Source organism: Lepidochelys kempii, chromosome 9 (genome assembly GCF_965140285.1).
Source record: "Lepidochelys kempii isolate rLepKem1 chromosome 9, rLepKem1.hap1, whole genome shotgun sequence".
Taxonomy (NCBI): Eukaryota; Metazoa; Chordata; order Testudines; family Cheloniidae; genus Lepidochelys; species Lepidochelys kempii.
In genome coordinates this window covers 1,112,689-1,139,158 of record NC_136388.1, presented here as the reverse complement: position 1 = coordinate 1,139,158, position 26,470 = coordinate 1,112,689, and the positions used below count along the sequence as shown (strand labels likewise).

The 26,470-nt window shown below is 54.5% G+C and overlaps 1 protein-coding gene across 3 annotated transcripts in view; it reads right to left on the bottom strand.

Annotated features, from left to right (window-relative positions):
* XXYLT1 (xyloside xylosyltransferase 1) overlaps positions 1-26,216 on the bottom strand; it is a 103,576-nt gene extending 77,360 nt beyond the window's left edge. The window contains exons 1-2 of one of the 3 annotated variants that reach the window (XM_073358987.1): positions 26,142-26,216; positions 1,131-1,278 (exon numbers count right to left, since the gene is read on the bottom strand). In XM_073358987.1, coding sequence (XP_073215088.1) covers positions 1,131-1,221 — 91 coding nt within the window. In that variant the 5' untranslated portion in view covers positions 1,222-1,278; positions 26,142-26,216. Of the gene's footprint in view, positions 1-1,130; positions 1,279-22,720; positions 23,115-25,525; positions 25,912-26,141 lie in introns of those variants that run through there. The other 2 variants (XM_073358985.2, XM_073358986.2) reach the window with 2 other exon arrangements.
* Between the last annotated feature and the right edge of the window lie 254 nt (positions 26,217-26,470).

The window sequence follows — 26,470 nt, the reverse complement described above, 5'->3', positions numbered from 1 at the left end:
AGCTTCTGGGGCAGTCACAGCTTCAGGCCCACATGGCGCAGAGAGCTCCCTCTGGCCTGGTCCACAACAGGGCTGGTTTGAAACCACTGTAGGTGAAGGAAAGATCTGTGTCTGAGGACTGGCCTTTTAAATGCAGGCTCCCCGACCCACCAGCTCTCCCACCCGGGGCTTTGGGGACAGCTCAGCCCAAAGAGCATGAGCAGCCGAAGCCAACCTGGATGCTGGAGAGACTAGATGTGCTGGGCTGAGGGAGGCCAGGCCTGAGGCCCAGAGAGTTTCCTGTGCTGGGTTCAGATGCTCAATACACCCTCCTGTGTTCCGCTGACTGAGAGTTGCTCTGATCCAGAGATCAGGGTGGCATTATTCCCCCGGGAATGGAGGCCCCGGGGGTCCAGAGCGAGGGGACTCCCTGAGGGGGCCCACAGTGAGAGTCAGGCATGCTGGAGGCTCAGAGAGGTGCGGCTCCAGGAGGCGGAGGGGCTTAACCCCCAAGAGAGAGTGGACCCCTGAGAAGGGCTGTCGCACTGTAGGGAGTTTCTCCCAGGGACCGCACGGAGCCGGGAGAGCACGACCTGTGAGTCCATGACAACTTGGGCCTTCACCATGCTCCTTAAGAACAGGGAGCAGAAATCAGGTTCTGACCCCATCACAGGGAATTACCTCCTCGGGGGAACGTGTGAGCATACTTCGGAGCCTCGGGAGGAGAGGCCTTATGCAGTGTCAGCAGCTGGAAAGAACGTCTGACTGCAGGGCTCAGCCCCACTGCAGGTCAGCCCTGGGCACTCCCCAGCCAACACCTGGAAACAACAGCTGCAGCATTGCACCTTCCAGCACCACCTTTGTAACGGGCCAGGGAGCCCCAGGGCACAGCTGGAAATCACCAGCCAACACGGCCCTGTGTGTGTCAGTGATGCAGTACTGGGCACCAGGCTACACAGAATGCCCTTGTGCGCCACACTAGGGCAGTGGCTCGTAGCTCATCGAGGTCAAACCTGCCTGTCGGCACATGGACAAGCTTGCTGTTCCCGCGACAGCAGCCTCTCTGCGTTGCATGGACCACTGGGTACATTTATGTGCTGGGAGAAACCCGCTGTGCTGCCCCTGGCTGCTGCCGCGCCCGGAAGGCTCACCTGTGGGCATGATGCGGTGCATGGCCACGGACAGGAAGAAGATGGAGTCGCTGTAGTAGGCCCCGGACCCAGCACTGAAGTGTTTCTGCATGGCCTCAACCACTGGGAACAGCTGTTCTGTCAGTACGTCCACGTCATGGAATATTACCTGGGGGAGACACACAAACCACCACTGGGCTCACTGTGCACCGCAGACAATCCCCCCCACGTGCTGGGCACATTCGCTGGTGCTTAATACTGAACCACGTAGATTATTTAGAGGGACTTCAGTTTTGCCAAGAGGCCTCCCTGGGCTGGGCACTGCACACACACAGTTAAGGGCCCCTGACCCAAGGAGTTTATAATTTAAATAGATGAGATAGGGCAAGGGAACTGTTTATCTCCATTGTTCAGATGGGGAAACTGAGGCACACAGCAATTACGTGATTTGCCAAAGGCCACAGAGGGAATCTGGGGCAGGGCCAGGAGCTGAACCCGGAGCCCCAGCCCAGTGCTTTGACCACAAGCCCAGCCTCCTTCTCTAACATTTCAGCACAAGACTAGGTGCAGGGAAGGATGGGCCACAGCATGCGAACCAGCAAATAAAAGAGGGTCCAATAACTGCACCAGTAGGAGGTCAGAGCCTGTGGCACAGGTGGCTTCCTGGGGTTTCTTACACTGCTGTTGATGCAGTGAGAATGTGCTATGGGCCAATGGCCCGGACCTGCTCTCATTTAAACCAGTGGCAAAACTCCCTTCAAGGTCAGTGGTCAGGGACCAGAAACTCTCACCCCGGGAGATCTCACTGTAGCCACAGGTGGTCAGCAGGGGCCTGATCCCACCAGGTGTGACTGCACACCCTTGCCTGCAAGTTCTTTGCAGCAGGGACTCTGCCTCCACCTAGGTCTGCACAGTATCTCGCACAAGGAGGGCACACACCATAAATGCTAATAAAACAACCACCACCATCATCCGCGAGAACAATTCCCACCCAGATCAAAGGTAACATCTCACTTTTCCCATGCGGATCTCTCAGTACACTCTATATCTCCATGAACCCTGTGCTGAACGAGGGGGTATAACAGACTGTCCTGTGGCACTAGTTTGCTGCCAGGGCTTGGGCACTCACAAGGCCAAGGACTGCAGTCGCTGCACGGTGCATTGAAAGAAAGAAAAATAACTGCTCTCTGCTAGTGCTTCAGAGGGTCCCTGGACATCAGTGCCACAAACCCGCCCGGTGTATCTGCTGCTATGGTGCACTACAGGCTGTCAGATCAGAGGCTGGTTTAATACGGGATTGAACACATCACATCACAAGCAGAGCACTCTCCCCTTCCCTTCCCGGGGCTGGTTTCTGTGGCTGGACATGCAGGGAGATTGTGAGCCCTTCACAGACATCACTGTGGCCTGCCACTGTAAATACGGTGGAGAACGTTATGGCCCGGAACACTTGGACTCCCATGATGCTCTGGGACACCCTGCTGCGTAGAGATCTCTTCCGAATGCATGCTGTTTATAACCCCTCTTGCTGGTGACACACAACATAATTAAATAGATGCACAAATAAAAATCTGGTTATTTTCATGAGCTATAGGAAAACAAAACAACAACGCACCCACATGCTGTACTGCCCTCTGAGAGACTGGAGACTACACAAAGGAGGCTAACAAAGGGGCTTTGCCACGAGGAGCACGTGTTCCCAGATGTACTTCGTCAGCCATTAGCTACTGACATTTTACAAGCCCCTAATTGATTTTGAGATGTGACTAAGTTGACACACAGTAACTACTATGCAGTCCAATGTTTATTATCCAAACGCCATACTACAGGTTACTGAGTCATGCCAGATAACCAACCGAACGTTCAGGGTAATTAACAGACATCAAGAACCTGACCCTGTTGCTGATAAGAGAGTTTGGGATCTCTGAGACCTGGAGAGTCAAGGTCACGTTGTATTCTGCATGTAAAGGAAAACTGGAAAAGTTCAACCAGACACTGGCTCTTCAATAACGTTAAACGCAGCCTAATCCAGAGAGGACAAAGGGGCTGTACTCCATGGCTCTCCCTTCCCAGACATTTCCCAGGCAGTACTGTCTCACTAAAACATCATCACTAGACGAGCTGCAAATTGATTCTAAACTAGACTCAGAGACCAACCCTCAAACAGACTGTGATGGGTTTTACTTCAATCCATCAAACCAAGAGGTAACTCATAGATTCATAGATATTTAGGTCAGAAGGGACCATTATGATCATCTAGTCCGACCTCCTGCACAATGCAGGCCACAGAATTTCACCCACCACTCCTAAAAAAGACCTCACACCTATATCTGTGCTATTGAAGTCCTCAAATTGTAGTTTGAAGACCTCAAGGAGCAGAGAATCCTCCAGCAAGTGACCCGTGCCCCATGCTACAGAGGAAGGCGAAAAACCTCCAGGGCCTTCCATCTCATCCACACGAGGGAGAAGTCTCTGATACCTGGGAAACGCACTAACTGACAACACCATCTTCTATTCTTCTGCAAGACACATTATGTAACAGTGACCTCAGGAAAGTGCAGCAAGGGTTACCTCTGTGTATGGACCTTCCCTCCCTGTCGTCTGGTTTGATCTTGAAGTTGAAGTTTTACCTTAGAATCATAGAATCATAGAATATCAGGGTTGGAAGGGACCCCAGAAGGTCATCTAGTCCAACCCCCTGCTCAAAGCAGGACCAATTCCCAGTTAAATCATCCCAGCCAGGGCTTTGTCAAGCCTGACCTTAAAAACCTCTAAGGAAGGAGATTCTACCACCTCCCTAGGTAACGCATTCCAGTGTTTCACCACCCTCTTAGTGAAAAAGTTTTTCCTAATATCCAATCTAAACCTCCCCCACTGCAACTTGAGACCATTACTCCTCGTTCTGTCATCTGCTACCATTGAGAACCTTGACTGCGATATTCCCGATGAACAGGGAATAGAGAAGTCAAATCACAGGCTGGCAGCATTGCTGACTAAATACAGAAGAGGGTCTGTTAATAGGGTACCGATTTCTCCTTGAGTCCCCTCCAGGGCAGGGATCTCAGCAGCATTCCCCTCTCCAAGCCTTGTCAGACGCATGCCAAAACTTCTCAGACACTGGCTGCCTGAGGAAAATGGCTCATGGTGGACAATAGCTGCCAGCCACAGGTCACGTTCCTTGTGCAGAGAGTGCTCTAGTCTCGAACTCTGCCAGGCTCCCGGAGTGAGCTCCGCAAGCCACGTTAGCGCTCTGGGCATGAGTGCCCCGGCCAAATGGAGCAGTTAGTGCAGGGCCTGGCGAGGCTGAACTCATTGGACCGTGTAAAGTGGTTGGAAAGCTTCAGCTGGCGAGTGGAAGAGAAGTGCAGTGCTATTTAACGAATGTCCTGGGCACCGAAACGGGGTCAGTGGGAAGCAGAAACCCAGGACAGGCCATCACTGATCACTGCTGGGCCCTTGGCCTTCCACGCAGCTTCCAAGAGAGATGCCAGCCAGATGGCCCTTAGCCTCAGAGGTACTGTCCCGCTCTGCTCCCCCCAGCCCTGGGGGTGGGCATCTTGCCCCCCGCTCCTCCTGCCATAGAGGGAAGTCATCTTGGACCCCACCTGTTCCCCTATCCCCAGGGGGGCATCTCACCCCCTCCCAGTTCCTCCAGCCTTGCGGGGGGCATCTTGCACACACACATCCTGCTCCCCGGGCCCTGAATGATAACGGCTCGCGCCAAGAGGAGAAGCGACTCCTCTGCACAGCGAGCTGTCTGTGGGGACCTGAACTACCTGCTGAGGAAGGCCAAACACGCCACTTTGTCTGGATGGGACTGGCTGCCTTTCACGTATCCACGTTTGCTCCCGTGCTGCGCTCCCGCCCCGGGGTGGGGGGAAGGCCACCCCCGTGCCGTGCTGCGCTCCCCCCTCGGGAGGGGCAGGCCGCAGCTCAGGTTGTATTGGGGATCTGCCTGTGGCTGATGGAGACACAGGCTGATTCCAACACAGCGATACACAGGGTGTACGTAAGGATTTTGTCTCTTTATGCAGCGCGGTTCCACAGGCCATGCGGGAGCCCAGATGTAGCTAAAAAGCATTTGCTAAGAGATCAACAAACAACAGTTTGGTCTGGCCTGCAGGGGTGTGAGAGAGTGCACAGAAAAATGGCTGGCGTGGAGAGCTGGGACTCCAAATTACCCCTTTCCTGACATGAGGGAGCAAGGGGCAGCCCACGAACTGAAAGGCAACACATTTACAACTCCCACAAGGACTTCTTTTTACCGCAATGCACATTAACCCATGGAACTCACTGCCACAAAACGATATTTAAGCCAAGTGCTCAACAGGATTCGAAAAAGGATGAGACATTTATCTGGACAAGAAGAATGTCCAGCATTACATCACTGTGATGGTCTATTCTATTATGGTCACCACTTTTACAAGACTCTGATAAATTTAGTACAAAGTATGCCTTGTGAGATATCATTTGAAAACTCAATCTGCTGAATATTGTCATCCTGATAAACAGTGTGTATCAACACTGTATGTTAAATTGTTAGATTCTAGTATGTATCATTGTTATCACATGCTCCAAGATTAAGACAAGCAGGCACAAACCAGTTTTTCAGAGACAAAGACACACTGGCCCTCCCAGACAGGTATCAACGAAGTCAATGGGCTGACTTAAGCATCCCTTCTCCAGCAACTGGAAGGTGTGAACAAGAAATTTATGTTGCATCACAGGAATGTTTCAAACCACAGGTCCACAATGGACTATGTGTCACCACGACTCAGCAAGGATGTTTCTCGCCCAAGAAATTGAGCTTTAATAAATCGGTTTTCCTTTGATGAAATGACAGACTTTCTGTGAGCTTTACTGTTCAGTAGTGTGCTAGACAGTACAAGACGCACAGTTCTGAGGAAAGTCTGGGACTAAGGATTTGCTGGTGTTGCTCTGCAGTTTAATTCTTGAGTGGCTAACAAGGAGCGCTCAATGCGGTGCCACGGGGAGTGATTTTACATGTTTGAGGTGGTGTGTGAACAGACCAGGAGTGGAGGTTCTTACCGCAAGCAACATAAGAGTCACCCCAGGTTGGTGAACTGATGGGACACAGCTGTTCAATGCTCCAGATTGTACTCTGGGGAATGTCACAGTCACACAGGATAAAAATTTACAAAGGGCAAAAAAAATCCTCCTGCTTCAGGGCATGAGTCAGCCTGTAGCTGACAGGGGCCAGGAAGAAACTTCCCTGTGGGCAGCTCCCTGGCAAGTCACCCACTACAGGACTGTCTGCACCGTCGTCAGAGGCAGCTGGCCCCAGCCATTCTCAGAGATGGGGGAGAGGAGAGGGAACTGCTATGGTCAAATTGCTCGCAGGCTGGGGTTTCTCCAACGACGTCATATTGCTGACACTCCTCTCAGAAGCGCCCTTCCGCGCCATGCCATGCCTGCTGGCAGCTCACCCTCGCCCCTTCTCTCCTCAGCACCCAATGGACGCATTTCTCTCCATCCGTGACACGTTCCTCGCCTTCCTAGACCGTAACGTCTCCAGCGCACGGCCTACGTACGCCGCCTCAGAGCCCGCCCAGCACAGCGGGGCCCTGACCCCATTGCACCTCGGCCTGGCACCAGGACATGACCAGTCACGTCACTGTGCTGGATGGAACTGGTGACTTAGGCGGCTCCTCGCATCACTGCCAATCCTTGAGCCAGCCACTCCCTCTCAGAGCCAACAGCGTTGTCAGCAGAGTAAACACGGGAGCAACATGACACGGACACGTGGGAAGGAAAGAAATGGCTCCAGCAGGCCCTGTAACTGGGGGAAGAGCCAAAGGAACACAGGCTTCCCCCCAGTTAGCGCTCCTCAGTCACGGAAGGCATGTCCAAGATCACGTACTATAGTCAGCCCTGATAAAGTGCCCATCATCCTGGTATCAGGGCAACCTGTCTGTGCCAGTGGAGAGGCCGATGCATCTAGCAGTCAGTGATTTCCCTCTCGGACCCAACGGTGAGGATGGAAAGCAGGAGAGATGCACCAAGGGGAGCGTAGCAGTAAGTCTGGAAGGAGAGTCTATTATTAGCCACAGGTTTTGTGTTTTGGGTGACATGACCAGCATAAAAGCCCTTCTGAGGCACCGCTGCAGAGAGCACGTAACACCGGTTACAGCGTTTGAGCAATAATCATGCTGTCAGGAGACCGACCATCTCCGTGAGTGGATAATGGCAAGGCCAATGTGAAACGGAGCTCTCTCTTGACCCCGGTAACATCGAGATGCACAGAGGACTCTGGCATTTCAACCACGTTCATCGCAGAGCACCCAAGACACCTGCTCTGCAGGGCTCGGTTTCCCACACAGGCTGGAGCAGGGGCGCTGTGCTGCGGTGAGGCCAATGCTGTCTTGCTATCAGGCAAGCAAGGGAGCAGGGAACATCCCCAGCAAGGAGCTCTTCCCCTCTGCACTGGCGACAGGACAAGGGCTGCTGCTATCAGTGGGAGCCCAGCACCCCACAAACGGCACCATTTCCAGGGCTGCAGCTGGGAGGGGGATGACCCGTACTTCAGAGAGCCCCGGGAAGGAACTCCCACACATGCCAGCTGGTCAGAGCACCCAGCCACCAGACTGGAGTGAGCAGGACCGTGCTATTAGGAACATGAGAGCCGAGTCTCCTGCAATGCTGTGGAGTTACATCAGTGAATGTGCGAGGAGAATCAGGCCATGGGATTTCCCCAACCCTCTGGCATATGGGAAGTAGCCCCAGCTTTTCCCTGTCTGTTGCAGAGAAAGGAGCAGACCTTCCACTCCAAGAATTCTCTTTTCATGCAGTACATTCTTGAGCAATAAAGACAAGGAATGAATCGACTCTGCCTCCAGAAACACAAGGGGCAGGAGACCTGTGAGCCGTGCAGCCAGGCATCAGAGCAGATTGCTCCTGTGCGCACACAGCCAAAAGGCAGCACCTGCACCTCAGCTCCAGTCAGCGTCTCTCTCCCAGGACACTGCAGGTAGGGCAGCAGTATCTGGAGAGGCTCATCAGGCATGCTGCTGGGCTGCGCACACGTGTGGGCAATAAGCAGGTTTGTCGCAGGCTGGGACGTTTCCATGCACTCGGAGAACCTCCCAGCGCTACATGAATTTTTCAGATGGCACTTAGTGGGAAAACAGAGCGACTGGCTTTCTTTTCTGTTCTTCTCTCTCAGGGCACGGGTGTCATTAAACCAGGAGTCTGCCAAGGGCGCCACCAGACCGGGAGCCTCCTGAGCTGTTTTCAGCCCCTAATTCCTGCAGGGTCCCTCCCTGCCAGAAGCCAACTTTCTCCCAGGGTATTGTCATCCCTGGTACCAGCTCTGCAGCCGGGGGACGGCGTGAGCACAGCGTGTGTTGCTAACACTGTCACCACTGCACAATGGCCCTATCACATGAGTGCAAGACATTTTGGGTGCACAAACTCGGTGCAAATGCTGGTTCCTGGGCAGTGTTCTGGGATCTGGGAGGGGAAGCCCTATTGCATTGCTGGATTTCCCCCATAAGAACGGCCCTACTGGGTCAGACCAATGGTCCATCTAGCCCAGTATCCTCTCCTCCGACAGTGGCCAGGTGCCCCAGAGGGAATGAACAGAACAGCTAATCATCAAGTGATCCATCCCCCTAAGCCACACGGTTTCTCTCCCTTTCTCACCGGCACAATCATCTGTGCAACATGATTAAGCTTCTTCTTTTGCTTGTGTTTGGGACTGCAAAAAACCAGCGAAGGGCAGCCTGATTGTGATGCTGTCTCCCGGGAGCTGGAACGCAGCCACGCGCCTGTCACCTGGGCTCTGCAAGGGTCACGGCCCAGGAATGGGACACACCCCCTCTCCAGGCCACCAGTTCCCATACAGACCAGGTCAGCAACCAAGAGCTGTTATCGGCTGTCTGTTGGGTCGGAGGAGCGGCTGAGAAGGGGAAAGAAGAATTGGTTCAGCTAGTGCCATAGGCCAAGACACTGACCATTGCGTTTAAAAGCTGCTGCTGCTGAAATGGATGAAGCAGACACATGGGAGGGGCTGGGAAATCAAATGCGAGTGGAAGAAAAACAGGGGGGTGCAGAGGGCGTTGAGCTGGCACGGACCTGGGGAGGGCAGCGAAGAGCTACAGGAATGAAGTGGTGCTGCACAGAGGAGAGAGAAGGAAAGGGTCCAGTCAGACGGCTGGGGGGAGCCAGTGTCACACCTTCGCGCCCAGCACAGCAGAGGCCTGAGATGCAGCCGTGGGCTGGGCGTCAGAGCGCAGATCCCCACCAGCGCCAGGCTGGAGAAGGCCGCCAATAGAACCATGCACAGTAAACTTCCCAGGCCGTGCTATGGCGGGTGGGCTGGGGCAAGGAGAGCTCTCCTGGTCTGTGCACCAGCTTGGAACCAGGAGCGCCTACGGTAATCCCAGCCTGGCTCTGAGCCTGCAGGGGGCTGGGCTGCATGCAGCTACAGCCCTGGCCAGCGGGGGGCGCTGCTGCATGCTGGCAAAGGGGCACTATCAAGCGGACATCCATGGGTTGCAAGAGCCCTAGTCTTAAACGTTCATGCTGCAGCAGCAGCTCGAGAACCGCCCCCCCCCCCGATCAGAGCCCCAGCCTCCCGTGCAGGCCCCCAGCGAACGCCAGCTCCCAAGAGTGCATGGTCTATGTGCCGAGACAGAACAACCAGTGAGTGGGTCGGGCTGGGGGAGGGGGAGATGTGATAACTGGGTGAGCGTGAGGCTCAGCCCATGGGGCAGCGATCGCAACTCGGCTCTGCCTGAGGCAGTCCCACCAACCCATCTCCCCCAGAGATCGCCATCATCCCCGGGCTGCCCCAGCCTGCCTGGGAGCCGCTGCCTGGCCCTGCCTCAGCCTCACTGTGCCCCGAGGTGCAGGGCTCCCCTCCCTGCCACAGAAAGGGAAGCTGCTGCTGTCTGAGTCACGGTGCCCCACTGCTCCTTTACTGCCACTTCCTCGTCATTAATAAAAGCCATCAGCAGCGCTTCCGCCCCGCCGCCACGCTAACAAATCACCCTCCAGGCAGTTCCTGATAAATGGCTCTGCGTGCCGGGCCGGGGTCAGGTGCACAGGGCCTGGGTGGAAAGGGGAATTCTGCTCCCCCCAGGGCTCACGCGCTGTCAAAACAAGCCAAAGCCAAGCCCACCCAGCGCCACGCGCCGGGGTGGAAGCTGCTGCATCCAGAGACGTGGAAACAAGTGGCAGAGCTTGGCCAGAAATGGAGCAAGAGGAATAAAACTGGGTCCAAGTGGCCTGTGGCACAGGACCAATGCGAAGACCACTTCAGGCTGGTGCTGACAGAGCAGCCTCCTACCGGCATCTGCAACTCCCCCACACTCAGACGGGCTGTGTCAAAGAACCCTTCACCCATGGGAGGATCCCTCCACGAACCCTCTCCCGCCCATGGAGACGGGATGGGCCAGGACAACCAGGTGTGGGGCGACGACCGCCACAGAAACACAAACTCTTCGCAACAGATCCAGCCACGGCTGGTGCCCTGGAGAACCGCAGCAACTAGGCCTCTCTGAGCAGGCTTTGAGGGCGTGGTGCTCAACACTGCATGGCCAGCCGCCAGGGCTCCCACAGCGGGGCGCTGAGCCAGCCTTAGCAAAGCAGGGACGTCAGCTGAAGGGCTCCCCAGTGCCGAGAGCGGCCTCCATGCATGGGGAGCGACGGGGAAGGTAAAGTCCGGCTCGCACTGCAAGGGAGGCCACATCAGCTCCACGACCTTCTGCCGTCATCTCACCAGACTCCTCTGCATAACATCACTAACTCAGAGATGCTGCACAAGCAACAAAGAAATCCTTTATCTACGTTCCCCTTCCTCAGGGCAGGTGGGGAACCAGGTACTGCCCCAGGCGGGCTCTCACGGCCGAGAGAGGGGTCTGTTTGGAGCCCGGTTTTGTGGCTGCCTGACCTCTGTGCACGGGGCCGTGTGCCCAGGGGTTAGATGATAGCCAGGGAAGAGGCAGCGCATCAGCATCTCGCCCCAGACAACCTGGAACAAAGTGATTCGTTCGCTCTCGTTCTAGAGCTAACGGCACCAGGAGCCGCGGGACATCTGGCGAACACCCTCCACCCCCCGTTTTTTGCTGTCCTAAATGCAAGCTGCAATGGGGTGTGGAGAAGAGGCTGGGGTCACAGCGCCCCCCCTCCCGGGGCTCAGCAAAGCGAAGCTCCAGGGCCCAGAGGAACTGAGACTGGCAGGAGCAGGCTGGAAGGAAGCGCGGGGGGGGGGGGGGGGGGCAGGGACCAGCAGGGACCTTTGGCCACGGGTGATGTTACGCAGCTGGTGTCCCTGTGCTCCCTCCAGCCACGCTCTCCTCTGTGCTGACTGGCCCGGGCACTTCGCCGCACCTGCTCCAGCTGCCTTGCCTGACCCCCGCCCCGGCTCTCTGGCTGATCCCAGAGGCTAACACAACACAAAGCCCCGCTCTGCCCAGGTTACATCTGCCGCAGACCATAGCCAGGGCCTGGGTCTGTCTCCTCTGACCGTGCAAATGGCAGCATCAGCAGCACCATGCTTCTCAGCCGCAAGCCAGGGCGTCAGTTCAATGCTGACTCAGAGGGAAGAGCCCCCCTCCTGGAGCCCTGCAGCACCTCCGGCGGCTCCCTTCCCAGGCTAATCAGCACCGAGCTGGGACAGAGTGGAGCCCGCTGCCTTGGAAATGCACACAAAGCCCAACAGCAAAGGCAAAACTACTGGAAAACAGACTCTGAAGCTGCAGCCGTCAGAAGGAGCATTGCCGAAAACAGATGGGAAAATAACTGCATTCAGCATGTGCTTTCAATTACCACAGGCACTTCTGCACCGCAGCCGGGGGGGGGGGCTTTCTCCTCCAGAGGAGCTATGCTCTGATATTTCAAGGGCCTTTTTTCCTCTCCCCAGCACAGATTTGGACGCAGCGAGTTCATCTGCTGTAGTTTTGTATTTCATTCTTTAGTTGTGTTGCAGCATTCAAGTAAAATCCCTGGTGCAAAATCTGGCTGAGTTCATTTAGGACTTGAGGAAAGTGTGGCTGTGGGTTTCCTGTGCAAACAGCTTTTAATACACACACCACCCACACGGGGAAGAGACCCTTTCCATGCACTCTCACTAACACCCAGGTTCCATTTTTACTTTATCCCTGCTTTCCCTCCGCCCCCTCTGCCAATTAGCTTCACAGTGATGGCATAAGCACAGCATTACAGACAGATCAGCAGCGCTTCACTGCAGGATCAACCCACAGGAGGAGGCAGGGAATACTCCTCTCTGGTCCAGTGCCGAACTCGGCAGTAAGGGCGTTATTATCCACAGGTTACAGATGGGGAAAGCAAAGCACAGAGAGTGGAAGCTACCTGCCCAGGGCTGCAAAGCTAGCAAGCAGCACAGCTGGTAACAAATGTCAGATCACAGTGATGCTTCCCTGTGATAGGCTGGGAGAACAAGCTCTGTTTTAAAGCAAAAATAGCTCTGGCAATTAGAAAATGGGTAACTCTGATGACAAGACATGGGAATGGTTCACTGGGTTATTGTTAAGTCCAACACATGCGCACGTCTGCCCCTCTGCACCGCACTGCCGGGAGGAGGCAAAGACAAGCACGGCTCTGCAGCTTTCACATCAGCTTTTCTTTTCAAATAAATCTGTGCTAACCCAGCCGCAGGCAGCGCTCCCTAGAGGAGGCCAGCCTGACTGCAGCCGAGGGAGCCGCACGGCCACGGGGACGGCGCACCAGCCCTGCAGTTCCAGAATGGGAGCGCGGCGCTGTGGAGAACGCAGCGCCGTCAGCCGTATCCTGGGCGCAAGGCAGGGCTGGCAGCCCGGGGGCATCGGAGCCCGGCAGGCCGGAAACGCTCACCCTCAAGAACTTTCAACAGAAACAAACAATAAAAATCCAGCAAAACCTCCAAAAATAGAGCAGAGCCAGGGCGCTGGAGGAAGCAGCTGGGGAAGGAGGGGCCTGGCACTCGCAGGGTCCTTCTACCCAGCCACCGAGACACTTGCAACAAACTCCTCTGGTTCCTCTCTGGCTGCCTGGCAGCTTTGCCGTGCAGCCTCACGGTGCACCAGTGCCCCCTACTGCCGGGCGGCAAGGATGGCTCCTTCCCAGCAGCCTGGCCTCCAGGGGACCTTCTCCCACCTTCTGGGCGTTTGACACCCACTCCAGTGCAGGCTGCTGATCATGGGGTCCGTGCCCTGGGCCCTGCGGTGTGCTCCCAGCCTCTGCGACTGCAGGCCCTGCCCCGAAGAGCTTCCCAGCCTAACTGACACTGAGTGACCCAGTCGTGCCAGCGTGAGGGCAGGGCCACGCCTTGCTCCTGTGAACCCGCTTCCTGCACGGATGTCGGCTCATCTTTAAACCTTTTCTGCTAGTTTCATTTTTCTCCCCTGTGCCTTTATATCCACGACTGATTAGGTGCAGTCCCTATTGCCCGACGCTATTTACTCCTGGGGGAATTCTGCAACACTGCGCAATGCAGAATTTCACAGAAATTAATGTTCTATGCGCAGAATTTCCCTTTTCCCCCACAGCCATGGGCTGCAGAGACGTTGGCCGCCACTAGGGGCAGAGCCCAGATCGCAAACGTAAGACAAGGCCGAGGGGAGCGGGAGGAAACCGGAAGGTTCCCAGCACTTGCAGATCCCAGCACACCCTGAAGGAAGAAGGCGGCAGCGCGAAGGAAACTCCCTGCAAGCCCAGGACCCAGCTGCAGGCTGTCTCCCCCTCTGGCTCTAGGAGGATTGGGTGGAAGGGGGGACCCGCCGCATCTTGCCTCTGGAGGGTAGAGTGTGAGAGTGTCTGGGCTGGGGGGGCAGCTGTGGCTGGTCTCTGGGGGGTAAGGGATGTGACTGTCCGGATTGGGGGGGCAGTAGCTGGGCTCTGGAGGGGCAGGGGTGTGAGTGTCTGGGCTGGTGGGGAAGGGAAGACAAACAGGAACTGGGTTGTCATAGGGGTTTCTTTAACTCTCTACTCCTGGGGAAATTTTTGTGTGTCTGTATTGCCAAACATATTTGCTGACAGGTATTTTGAAATAAATTACCAAAATAATTGAACCTGGTGTGATTTATTTTTACAAATAAAATTTGCAGAATTTTAAAATATTGTGCGCAGAATTTTTATTTTTTTGGCACAGAATGCCCCCAGGAGTAACTACTGTCCCTGTCTGGTTCCCCTCTGAGTTCTCTGTGAACCTTCCCGGTTTGCTATGCCTTTAGATTAACCTGGCTTTCTTAAGGTTTCTCTAGCTGTGTTTCAAATTCCTCTCCACTGAGCTCAGCTTCTTTCAGGTTCAGCTGCCTTTGCACCGGCATTTCTCATGCAACTGCCACGTTTTCACTCCCTAAGGCTGGACCAAGTGACAGATGATGCTACCTGGAGCCAGCCTCATAGGCGGCGAGCACAGCACATGAGCTGGATCAGCTGAATTAAGCGTGGAAGCAATAAGAACACCCAGTGCAACGTGAGTGACCCCAGGGCCCATGCTGTTCAACAGCCTGCAACATGGGTGCCTATCAAAGCTCTGGGGTGGGGGCGTGTTTCTAGCAGGGTCCCCCAGGGATCACTGCCTGATTTAAAATGATTTAAATGATTTAAAATTTTGATCAATGACCTAGAAGAAAACATAAAATCGTCACTGATAAAGTTTGCAGATGACACAAAGATCAGGGGAGTGGTAAATAAAGCAGAGGACGGGTCACTGAGTCAGAGCGATCGGCATTGCTTGGTAAGCCGGACACAAGCAAACAATATGGTCTTTAATATGGCTACTCTAAATGGACACATCTAGGAATAATGAATGTAGACCATGCTTACTGGATGGGGTGCTCTATCCTGGGAAGCTGACTCTTACAAAGACTTGGGGGGGGAAGGGGAGTTTTAAATCGGCTGAACATGAATTCCCAGTGTGACCAAAAGAGCTAATGAGATCCTTGGATGCGTAAACAAGGGAATCTGAAGTAGGAGTAGAGAAGTTATTTTACCTCTGTATTTGGTACTGGTGTGAACCTTGCTGGAATATTATGTCCAGTTCTGGTGTCCACAATTCAGGAAGGATGTTCATAAACTAAAGAGGATTAAGAACATAAGAATGGCCATACTGGGGTCAGACCAAAGGTCCATCTCGCACAGTATCCTGTCTTCCGACAGTGGCCAATGCCAGGTGCCTCAGAGGGAATGAACAGAACAGGTAATTACCAAGTGATTCATCCCCTGTTTCTCATTCCCAGCTTCTGGCAAACAGAGGCTAGGGACACCACCCCTGCCCATCCTGGCTAATAGCCATCCTCTGTGAATTTATCTAGTTCTTTTTTGAACCCTGTTTTGTCTTGACCTTCACATCATCCTCTGGCAAAGAGTTCCACAAGTTGACTGTGCGCTGTGTGGAAAAAATACTTCCTTTTGTTTGTTTCAAACCTGCTGCCTGTTAATTTCATTTGGCAACCCCCAGTTCATGTGTTATGAGAAGGAGTAAATAACACTTCCTTATTTACTTTCTCCACACCAGTCATGATTTTATAGACCTCTATCATATCCCCCTTAGTCGTCTCTTTTCCAAGTTGAAAAGCCCCAGTCTAATTAATCTCTCCTCATATGGCAGCCACTCCACACCCCTAATCATTTCTGTTGCCCTTTTCTGAACCTTTTCCAATTCCAATATATCTTTTTTGAGATGGGGCGACCACATCTGTATTCAAGATGTGGGCGTACCATGGATTTCTACAGAGGCAACATGATATTTTCTGTCTTATTTTCTATCCCTTTCTTAATGATTCCCAATGTTCTGTTCACTTTTTTGACTGCCGCTGCACATTGAGTGGATGTTTTCAGAGAACTATCCACAATGATGTCAAGATCTCTTTCTTGAGTGGTAACAGCTAATTTAGACCCCATCATTTTATATGTATAGTTGGGATTATGTTTTCCGTGTGCATTCCTTTGCATTTATCAACATCGAATTTCATCTGCCATTTTGTTGCTCAGTCACCCAGTTTTGAGAGATCCTTTTGTAGCTCTTCGCAGTCTGCCTGGGACTTAACTATCTTGAGTCGTTTTGTATCATCTGCAAATGTTGCCACCTCACTGTTTACCCCTTTTTATGAATATATTAAATAGGACTGGGCCCAGTACAGACCCCTGGGAGACACCACTATTTACTGCTCTCCATTCTGAAAACTGACCATTTATTCCTACCCTTCGTTTCCAATTTTTTAACCAGTCACCAATCCATGAGAGAACCTTTCCTCTTATCCCATGACAGCTTACTTTGCTTAAGAGCCTTTGGTGATGGACCTTGTCAAAGGCTTTCTGAAAATCTAAGTACACTATATCCACTGGATCCCCCTTGTCCACATGCTTGTTGATCCCCTCAAAAAATTCTAGGAGATTGGTGAGGCATGATTTCCCTCTACAAAAACCATGTTGACTCTTCCCCAACAAATTATGTTCATCTATGTGTCTGACAATTTTGTTCTTTACTGTAGCTTCAACCAGTCTGCCTGATGCTGAAGTCAGGTTTACCAGCCTCTAATTGCCGGGATCACCTCTTGAGCCCTTTTTAAAAATTGGCATCACATTAGCTATCCTCCAGTCATTTGGTACAGAAGCTGATTTAAATGATAGGTTACAGACTACAGTTAGTAGTCCGCAATTTCACATTTGACTTCCTTCAGAACTCTTGGGTGAAGACCATCTGGTCCCGGTGACTTATTACTGTTTAGTTTATCAATTTGTTCCAAAACCTCCTCTAATGATACCTCAATCTGGGACAGTTCCTTAGATTTGTCAGCTAAAAAGAATGGCTCAGGTTTGGGAATCTCCCTCAGGTCCTCAGCCATTAAGATTGATGCAAAGAATTCATTTAGTTTCTCCAGAGTGCTCCTTTAGCATCTTAATCATCCAGTGACCCCACTGGTTGTTTAGCAGGCTTCCTGCTTCTGATGTACTTACAAAAAATGTTTCTATTAATTTTTGAGTCTTTGTCTAGCTGTTTTTCAAATTCTTTTTTGGCCTTCCTAATTATATTTTTACACTTCATTTGCCAGCGTTTATGCTCACAGAAGAGCCACAACAGAGATCAGAGGATTAGAACACATACTGCCAGTGACAGACTCAAGGAGCTCAATCTATTTAGTTTAACAAAGAGAAGGTGAAGGGGTGACTTAAAGTATCTACATGGGGAACTAATATTTGATGACAGGCTCTTCAATCTAGCAGAGAAAGGTCTAACACGTTCCAACGGCTGGAAGTTGAAGCTAGACAAATTCAGATTGGAAATATAAAGTAAATTTCTAAAAGTGATGGTAATTAACCACTGGAACAATTTACCAGCGGTCATGGTGGATCCTCCATCACTGATAATGTTTACTCAAGGAGGTGGGGACGACAATAACAAAAAATGTGGAAATGATGGAAGTCCTAAATGCTCTTTTTGTTTCAGTTTTCACCAAGAAGGTTGGTGGTGACTGGACGTCTAACATAGCAAACGGCAGTGAAAATGAGGTAGGATCAGAAGCTAAAATAGGGAAAGAACAAGTTAAAAATTACTTAGACAAGTTAGATGTCTTCAAGTCACCAGGGCCTGATGAAATGCGTCCTAGAATACTCAAGGAGCTGACTGAGGAGATATCTGAACCATAAGCAATTATCTTTGAAAAGTCATGGAAGGTGGGAGAGATTCCAGAAGACTAGAAAAGGGCAAATATAGTGCCAATCTACAAAAAGGGAAATCAAAGACAACCTGGGGAATTATAGACCAGTCAACTTAACTTTACTGCTTGGAAAGATAATGGAGGAAATAATTAAGCAATCAATTTACAAACATCTAGAAGATAATAAGGTAATAAGTAACAGTCAGCATGGATTTGTCAAGAACAAATCCTGTCAAACCAACCTGAGTGCTTTCTTTGACAGGGTAACAAGCCTTGTGGATGGGGGTGGACGTGGTGTATCTTGATTTTAGTACCTCATACTATCTCGCATGACCGTCTCACAACCAAACTAGGGAATGTAACTTAGATGGAGCTACTATAAGGTGGGTGCAAAACTGGTTGGAAAACGGTTCCCAGAGAGTAGTTATCAGTGGTTCACAGTCATGCGGGAAGGGCATAATGAGTGAGGTCCCGCAGGGATCAGTTCTGGGTCCGGTTCTGTTCAATATCTTCAGCAATGATTTAGATAATGGCATAGAGAGTACACTTATAAAGTTAGTGGACGATACCAAGCTGGGAGGGGTTGCAAGTGTTTTGGAGGATAGGATTAAAATTCAAAATGATCTGGATAAACTGGAGAAATGGTCTGAAGTAAATAGGATGAAATTCAATAGGGACAAATGCAAAGTACTCCACTTAGGCAGGAACAATCAGTTGCACACACACAAAATGGGAAATGACTGCCTAGGTAGGAGTACTGCAGAAAGGGATCTGGGGGTCATAGTGAATCACAAGCTAAATATGAGTCAACAGTGTAACACTGCTGCAAAAAAAAAAAAAACCCTCCCCCCCATCATTCTGAGAGCTAGAGTGTTGTAAGCAAGACACGAGAAGTAATTTTTCCGCTGTACTCCGCACTGATTAGGCCTCAACTGGAGTACTGTGTCCAGTTCTGGGTGCCACATTTCAGGAAAGATGTGGACAAGTTGGAGAAAGTCCAGAGAAGAGCAACAAAAATGATTAAAGGTCTAGAAAACATGACCAATGAGGGAAGATTGAAAAAATTGGGTTTGTTTAGTCTGTAAAAGAGAAGCCTGAGGGGGGACAGGATAACAGTTTTCAAGTACATAAAAGGTTGTTACAAAGAGGAGGAAGAAAAATTGTTTTTCTTAGCCTCTGAGGATAGGACAAGAAGCAGTGGGCTTAACTTGCAGCAAGGGCGGTTTAGGTTGGACATTAGGAAAAACTTCCTAACTGTCAGGGTGGTTAAGCACAGGAATAAATTGCCTAGGGAGGTTGTGGAGTCTCCATCATTGGAGATTTTTAAGAGCAGGTTAGACAAAAACCTGTCAAAGGTGGTCTAAAAGATAATATTCAGTTCTGCCTTGAGTGCAGGGGACTGGACTAGATGTCCTCTCGAGGTCTCTTCCAATCCTACAAGTCTATGATTTTTATGAAATGATGACGACTGGATTTTTTTTCTGAATGCTCTGCTCTAGGCATTCTTGTGGGGCAGTTCTCTGACCTGTGCTGTACAGGAGGTCAGATGATGACAATGGTCCCTGCTGGCCTTGCCATCTGTGAATCGATAAGGACCTCAGCACCCAGGGCTGGGAGGAGGGGAACTCACCCCATGTCAAAGGAGCAAGGGCTGCAGTACTGTGCAGGCAGCTTGCCCACAGCCACAGGGGGAGTCGGCTGCCTTTTGCACTACAGCGCTTTGCGTCTGTAGCTGAGGAATGCAGGATTCCCAAGTATCAGGTGCAAAAGCCCAGGGATTCAGTCTCAGCATGACCATCCCCCAACTCATCCTTTAGGGAAGGCCCTGCCCTAGCTAAGATGTCAGTCAAGGAGCTGGAACATGCGCTGGACACCCGCAAGGAGCAAGTCAAACTCCCCGGCAGTCTCTCTCTCTTGCTCCATGTTTTCCAGACCCATGAACCCAGCCAGGTCAGCAGAGTCCAGACGGGTGGCTCTGCATGCAGCATCCCCCACTATCCTCTTCACAGTGTTTTCAGCAGCCAGAGCGGGCTGAAAGCTATCTACAGTTCCCAGGGCCCCCAGCCAACAAGACGGAAAATGATTTAACAAACTGTAGTAATTTCCTAACAGCATTCTTTGATCACAGGTTACTCAATGATTAATTATTCAGCCAAAAGCGTCTGTAAAGAAGAGGATCTTGCTTTCGGAATATCAGAGGAGCGAATGACATCTCACCAGCTCCGTTCTAATTTCATTAGAAGAAGGCGCATTCCCCACTGTTCAAATACATTTGAAACTTTCCATTTAAAGTGACGGACAGAGAGAAAGTCTCTCTACTGCGACAGCAGCTTCCTGGAACCTCTGAGCACTTACGTTCATGCTTCTGCTCTGTGCCCATTCCACAGCTAGCCACGTTCCGACTCAGAGCGTGTGGCCAGAACGGACCTTCGTCTGACCTCCTGTGGAGCACAGGCCCTTGCACGTCCCCAGCCACCCCTGCTCTGAGCCCAGTAACTTGGGTTTGGCTAAAACATCTTCCAGAAAGGCTCCAGTCTGGGTCTGAAGTCACAGACAGTTGGAGAATCCACCACTTCCCAGGGGAGTTTGTTCCAATGGCTAATCACCCTCACTGTGCCAGATTACTCATTTCCATTGGTCTGGCTTCAGCTTCCAGCCCTTGGTTCTAGTTCTGCCTTTCTCCGCCAGATCAAAGAGCCCTTCAGTAGCAGGTGTTTTCTCCCCGGAAGATCCTTACGCACTGACGCACTGATCGTGTCCCAAAGTCAGCCAGCACATTCATCCTCCAGTGAATGAAACAGGAAAATCAGGCCGGTTCTCATTTACATTTGATGAGGCTGTGCTTTGCCCCTCTCCCCTCGAGCCGCGTATTCACCCATCAGCCGGAGGCACCAGAAGGGGCCCGATTCCTAGGAAGCGCTGAGCGCCCATTCTCTGACAGTCAACCGTGCTTGTCGACGTTGTGGAAGAGCACAAAAAGCCATGGGGCACCCTTAACGCTGCATTAACTCACACTTCTGAAACCCAGGAAGTACAGAGTTACAGAACATGCCAGGGCACTGACTCTGCCCCGGGAGCGGGCAGCACTCACTGCAAATAAACTGCATGCTCTCCAGCTGCATGCCCTGGGCTGGGTAGCTGTACTGACCGGTGGAGGAATTAGTCGAACCAGCTTGTCAGAGCTGTGATTGCATTATGAGGAGCACTTGGCATCTTGACAGACCACAAGCCTCCTGAGGCCATTGCAGAAAAGCTAAATGAATTCTTTACATCTGTATTCGCTGCAGAGGATGAGAGGGAGATTCCCACACCTGAGCCTTTCACTTTAGGAGACAAGTCTGAAAAACTGTCCCAGATTGAGGTGTCAATAGAGGAGGTTTCGGAACAAAATGACAAATTAAACAGCAACAAGTAGGACGAGATGGTATTCACCCAAGAGTTCTAAAGGAACTCAAATATAAAATTGAACTACTACTAACTGGTATGTAACCTATCGCTTAAATCGGCCTCTGTGCCAGATGACTGGAGGGTAACTAATGTGACTGCTTTTTAAAAAAGACTCCAATTAGAGGCTGGTAAGCCTAACTTCAGTACCAGGCAAACTGGTTGAAACTACAGTAAAGAACAGTATTATCAGACACATAGATAAACACAATATGTTGTGAAAGAGTCAACATGGCTTTTGTAAAGGGAAATCGTGCTCACCAATCTATTAGAATTCTCTGAGGGGGTCAACAAACGTGAACAAGGATGATCCAGTGGATATAGGATACCTGGACTTTCAGAAAGCCTTTGACAAGGTTCCTCGACAAAGGCTCTTAAGCAATGTAAGCAGTCATGGGACAAGAAGTCTCATGGATCAGTAACTGGTTAAAAGATAGGAAACAATGGGTAGGAATAAATGGTTAATTTTCACAATGGAGAGAGGTAAACCATAGAATCATAGCATATCAGGGTTGGAAGGGACCCCAGAAGGTCATGTAGTCCAACCCCCTGCTCGAAGCAGGACCAATTCCCAGTTAAATCATCCCAGCCAGGGCTTTGTCAAGCCTGACCTTAAAAACCTCTAAGGAAGGAGATTCCACCACCTCCCTAGGTAACGCATTCCAGTGTTTCACCACCCTCTTAGTGAAAAAGTTTTTCCTAATATCCAACCTAAACCTCCCCCACTGCAACTTGAGACCATTACTCCTTGTCCTGTCCTCTTCCATCACTGAGAATAGTCTAGAACCATCCTCTCTGGAACCACCTCTCAGGTAGTTGAAAGCAGCTATCAAATCCCCCCTCATTCTTCTCTTCTGCAGACTAAACAATCCTAGCTCCCTCAGCCTCTCCTCATAACTCATGTGTTCCAGTCCCCTAATCATTTTTGTTGCCCTTCGCTGGACTCTCTCCAATTTATCCACATCCTTCTTGAAGTGTGGGGCCCAAAACTGGACACAGTACTCCAGATGAGGCCTCACCAATGTCGAATAGAGGGGAACGATCACGTTCTTCGATCTGCTCGCTGTGCCCCTACTTATACATTCCAAAATGCCACTGGCCTTCTTGGCAACAAGGGCACACTGCTGACTCATATCCAGCTTCTCGTCCACTGTCACCCCTAGGTCCTTTTCCGCAGAACTGCTGCCTAGCCATTCGGTCCCTAGTCTGTAGCTGTGCATTGGGTTCTTCCGTCCTAAGTGCAGGACCCTGCACTTATCCTTATTGAACCTCATCAGATTTCTTTTGGCCCAATCCTCCAATTTGTCTAGGTCCTTCTGTATCCTATCCCTCCCCTCCAGCGTATCTACCACTCCTCCCAGTTTAGTATCATCCGCAAATTTGCTGAGAGTGCAATCCACACCATCCTCCAGATCATTTATGAAGATATTGAACAAAACCGGCCCCAGAACCGACCCTTGGGGCACTCCACTTGTAGGCACGGCACCCTCCTTAGGCAGGCCGGAGCCGGCCCCAGCGCTGCCGGTCAAAGCTCCAACGAACCCAAACGATGGGAGAGCAGGCAGCAGCCCCCCAGCGGAGGAATCAGACAGGTCTCAGAAGAGATGAGTCCTCTCTCAGGGGCTTCCAGTCAGCGTGAGGCCTGTGCGTCCAGGCACGGGAAGCAGAGCCCAGGTGCTGAGGCATGTGAGATGGCAGGAAGAGGAACGTTTGCACGGCTGAGGATGTGTCCCCCGCAGCCAGGCCTCACTGGCACTGTATCAGGCAGAAAGGAGCCTGCCCAGTGGCTAGGCCTGCTCAGAGAGAGTCCGGCCTACATGCTGGGGCGAATCCCATGTGCTGCGGGGAGCACATCTGAGCGTGGACACAAGGTGCGTCGCCAGCAGACAGGGCCCAGCAACCACAGCGTGAGAAAGCCTCAGGCTAGGCAGCCAGGCAGTTCTAGCAGCCCCAGGAGTCCTTCCGATCACTGCAGGAGAGGGCCAGGCATTAGAAGCAATCCAGGTGGGGCCTGAAACTGGCAGAGAGGTTCCCCAGGTGCCAGCATTTCAATAAGGGGAACAGCCCCTCACAGGCCACCCAAAGAAACTAAAAGACAACATATTTAAAACTCAAATCAAATGTTTTCTGTGGCACAGAATTAACTTGTGGGACTCACTGCCACATGAGACCAGAGCGCTAAAAGATTTAAAAGGGGGATTCAACATTTATAAGGATAACATAAAACTCCCAAGTTACATGAATAAAAAGCCAAGGGATAGTAGCCCTCCTGCTCTGCCTGACCCACCCACTCCCTGGCTGGGACTCAGGAGAAGACTTCTCGATTGACAAGGTCTCTGCATAGTCGCTCGTTATTGGGTGTGCAGCACCATCCCCTCGTGCAGCTGGCACCTGTCCCTTTCGGACAGCCCCTCTGACAAAGAACCTGGGACTAAGCCCTGGGGTGGGAGAGTGGCAGGGCGCTGGCTCCTGGGGATCTGCCAAGAGGGGTGCACAGTCCCATGGAACGGACTGCGGGTACCAGCCCTCGGGTGCCCGGGCAGGGCTGGCCCAGGCCACCCCAGCGCCCTGCGCTCAGCACAGCCATCCCGCCTCAGTGCCCAGTGCCCCCCAGCGCCCTGTGCCCGGCACAGCCATCCCGCCTCAGTGCCCGGTGCCCCCCAGCGCCCGGTGCCCGGCACAGCCATCCCGCCTCAGTGCCCGGTGCCCCCCAGCGCCCTGCGCCCGGCACAGCCATCCCGCCTCAGTGCCCGGTGCCCCCAGTGCCCTGCGCCCGGCACAGCCATCCCGCCTCAGTGCCCGGTGCCCCCCAGCGCCCGGTGCCCGGCACAGCCATCCCGCCTCAGTGCCCGGTACCACCCCAGCGCCCTGTGCCCGGCACAGCCATCCCGCCTCAGTGCCCAGTGCCCCCCAGCGCCCTGTGCCCGGCACAGCCATCCCGCCTCAGTGCCCGGTGCCCCCCAGCGCCCTGCGCTCAGCACAGCCATCCCACCTCAGTGCCCGGTACCACCCCAGCGCCCTGTGCCCGGCACAGCCATCCTGCCTCAGTGCCCGGTGCCACCCAGTGCCCTGTGCCCGGCACAGCCATCCCACCTCAGTGCCCGGTACCACCCCAGTGCCCTGTGCCCGGCACAGCCATCCTGCCTCAGTGCCCGGTGCCCCCCAGCGCCCTGTGCCCGGCACAGACGTCACACCCTAGCGCCCGGTGCCATCCCATCCCCCCTGCCCCAGTGTCCCCCGCCCGGCAGAGCCTCAGTGCCCGGTGCCCCCCAGCGCCCGGTGCCCCCCAGCGCCCTGTGCCCAGCACAGCCATCCCGCCCCAGCGCCCGGTGCCCGGCACAGCCATCCCGCCTCAGTGCCCGGTGCCCCCCAGCGCCCTGCGCTCAGCACAGCCATCCCACCTCAGTGCCCGGTACCACCCCAGCGCCCTGTGCCCGGCACAGACGTCACACCCTAGCGCCCGGTGCCATCCCATCCCCCCTGCCCCAGTACCCCCCGCCCGGCAGAGCCTCAGTGCCCGGTGCCCCCCAGCGCCCTGTGCCCGGCACAGCCATCCCGCCCCAGCGCCCGGTGCCCGGCACAGCCATCCCGCCTCAGTGCCCGGTGCCCCCCAGCGCCCGGCACAGCCATCCCGCCTCAGCGCCCGGTGCCCCCCAGCGCCTTGTGCCCGGCACAGACGTCACACCCCAGCGCCCGGTGCCCCCCAGCGCCCTGCGCTCAGCACAGCCATCCCACCTCAGTGCCCGGTACCACCCCAGCGCCCTGTGCCCGGCACAGCCATCCTGCCTCAGTGCCCGGTGCCACCCAGTGCCCTGTGCCCGGCACAGCCATCCCACCTCAGTGCCCGGTACCACCCCAGCGCCCTGTGCCCGGCACAGCCATCCTGCCTCAGTGCCCGGTGCCACCCAGTGCCCTGTGCCCGGCACAGCCATCCCACCTCAGTGCCCGGTACCACCCCAGCGCCCTGTGCCCGGCACAGACGTCACACCCTAGCGCCCGGTGCCATCCCATCCCCCCTGCCCCAGTGCCCCCCGCCCGGCAGAGCCTCAGTGCCCGGTGCCCCCCAGCGCCCGGTGCCCCCCAGCGCCCTGTGCCCGGCACAGCCATCCCGCCCCAGCGCCCGGTGCCCGGCACAGCCATCCCGCCTCAGTGCCCGGTGCCCCCCAGCGCCCGGCACAGCCATCCCGCCTCAGCGCCCGGTGCCCCCCAGCGCCCGGCACAGCCATCCCGCCTCAGCGCCCGGTGCCCCCCAGCGCCTTGTGCCCGGCACAGACGTCACACCCCAGCGCCCGGTGCCATCCCATCCCCCCTGCCCCAGCGCCCCGCGCCCCCCGCGCCCCGCGCTACCTGGCAGCGGAAGGGGAGGCCGGGCAGCAGCGGGCGCAGCAGGCCGCGGGCGATCCGGCGGCTGCGCGGCTCGCTCACGAAGTGCAGGTGCAGCGCCTGGCCCGGCGGGAGGCGCGCGCGGCGCAGCAGGGAGCGCAGCGCAGCCTGGGCGCGGGCCTGCAGCGCCGAGCCCCGCGCCGCCTTGGTGAACATCAGCAGCAGGTGGAGGCGGGCGGGGGCCGGGGCCGGGCGCGGGCCCGGGGGGGCGCCGGGGAGGGGCCCGCGCCCCGCGCCCAGGCCCAAGAAGGCGCAGACGCCCAGCGCGGCGCCCAGCAGCAGCAGCAGCGCGCAGGGCGGGGGGCGCAGGGCGCCCAGCCGGGCCATGGCGGCGCGCACGGGCCGGGCCGGGCCGGGCGCTCCGGAGGCCGCCGGGCTGCGCGGGGAGCGGCCCCGCCTCCGAGCCACGTGGGGCCGGGCGGAGCTCGGTGGGTCGCGGGGCGGGAGAGCCCGGCCGGAGCTCGCCGGACACGGGGCCGGGCCCGGGAGCCTCTAGGGAAAAAGCCCCAGGCTCGGGGCCGTCCCTCGGAAAGCAGCAGCCGCCCCCCCCGGCTCCGCCCCCCCGGCTGCAGGAACCGACCTGCCCCCGGTCCCGCGGCGGGCCCCGGCCCCAGCGCCTCGCCCCGGGCGGGGGTCGGAAGCGTCCCGGCCTCCGGCTCCCGCGGGGGCTGGAGCGCGAGGAACCCGGCCGCCCCGGCTCTGCCGCGCCCGGTGCCCCCCGCGCAGCCGGGGCGGGAAAGCGCAGGGGCGCGAGAGGAGCTCGTTGGGCGGGAAGGGGCCTGCAGCCCCCGCGGAGTCAGCTCAGGCGCGACCGGCGAAGGGTGAACGCACCGGGCCCCTGGGCGGGCGAGGGCTGGAGAGTCAAGGCGGGAAACGCCGCCCCAACCTGTGGGCCCGTTCCCGCGGCGC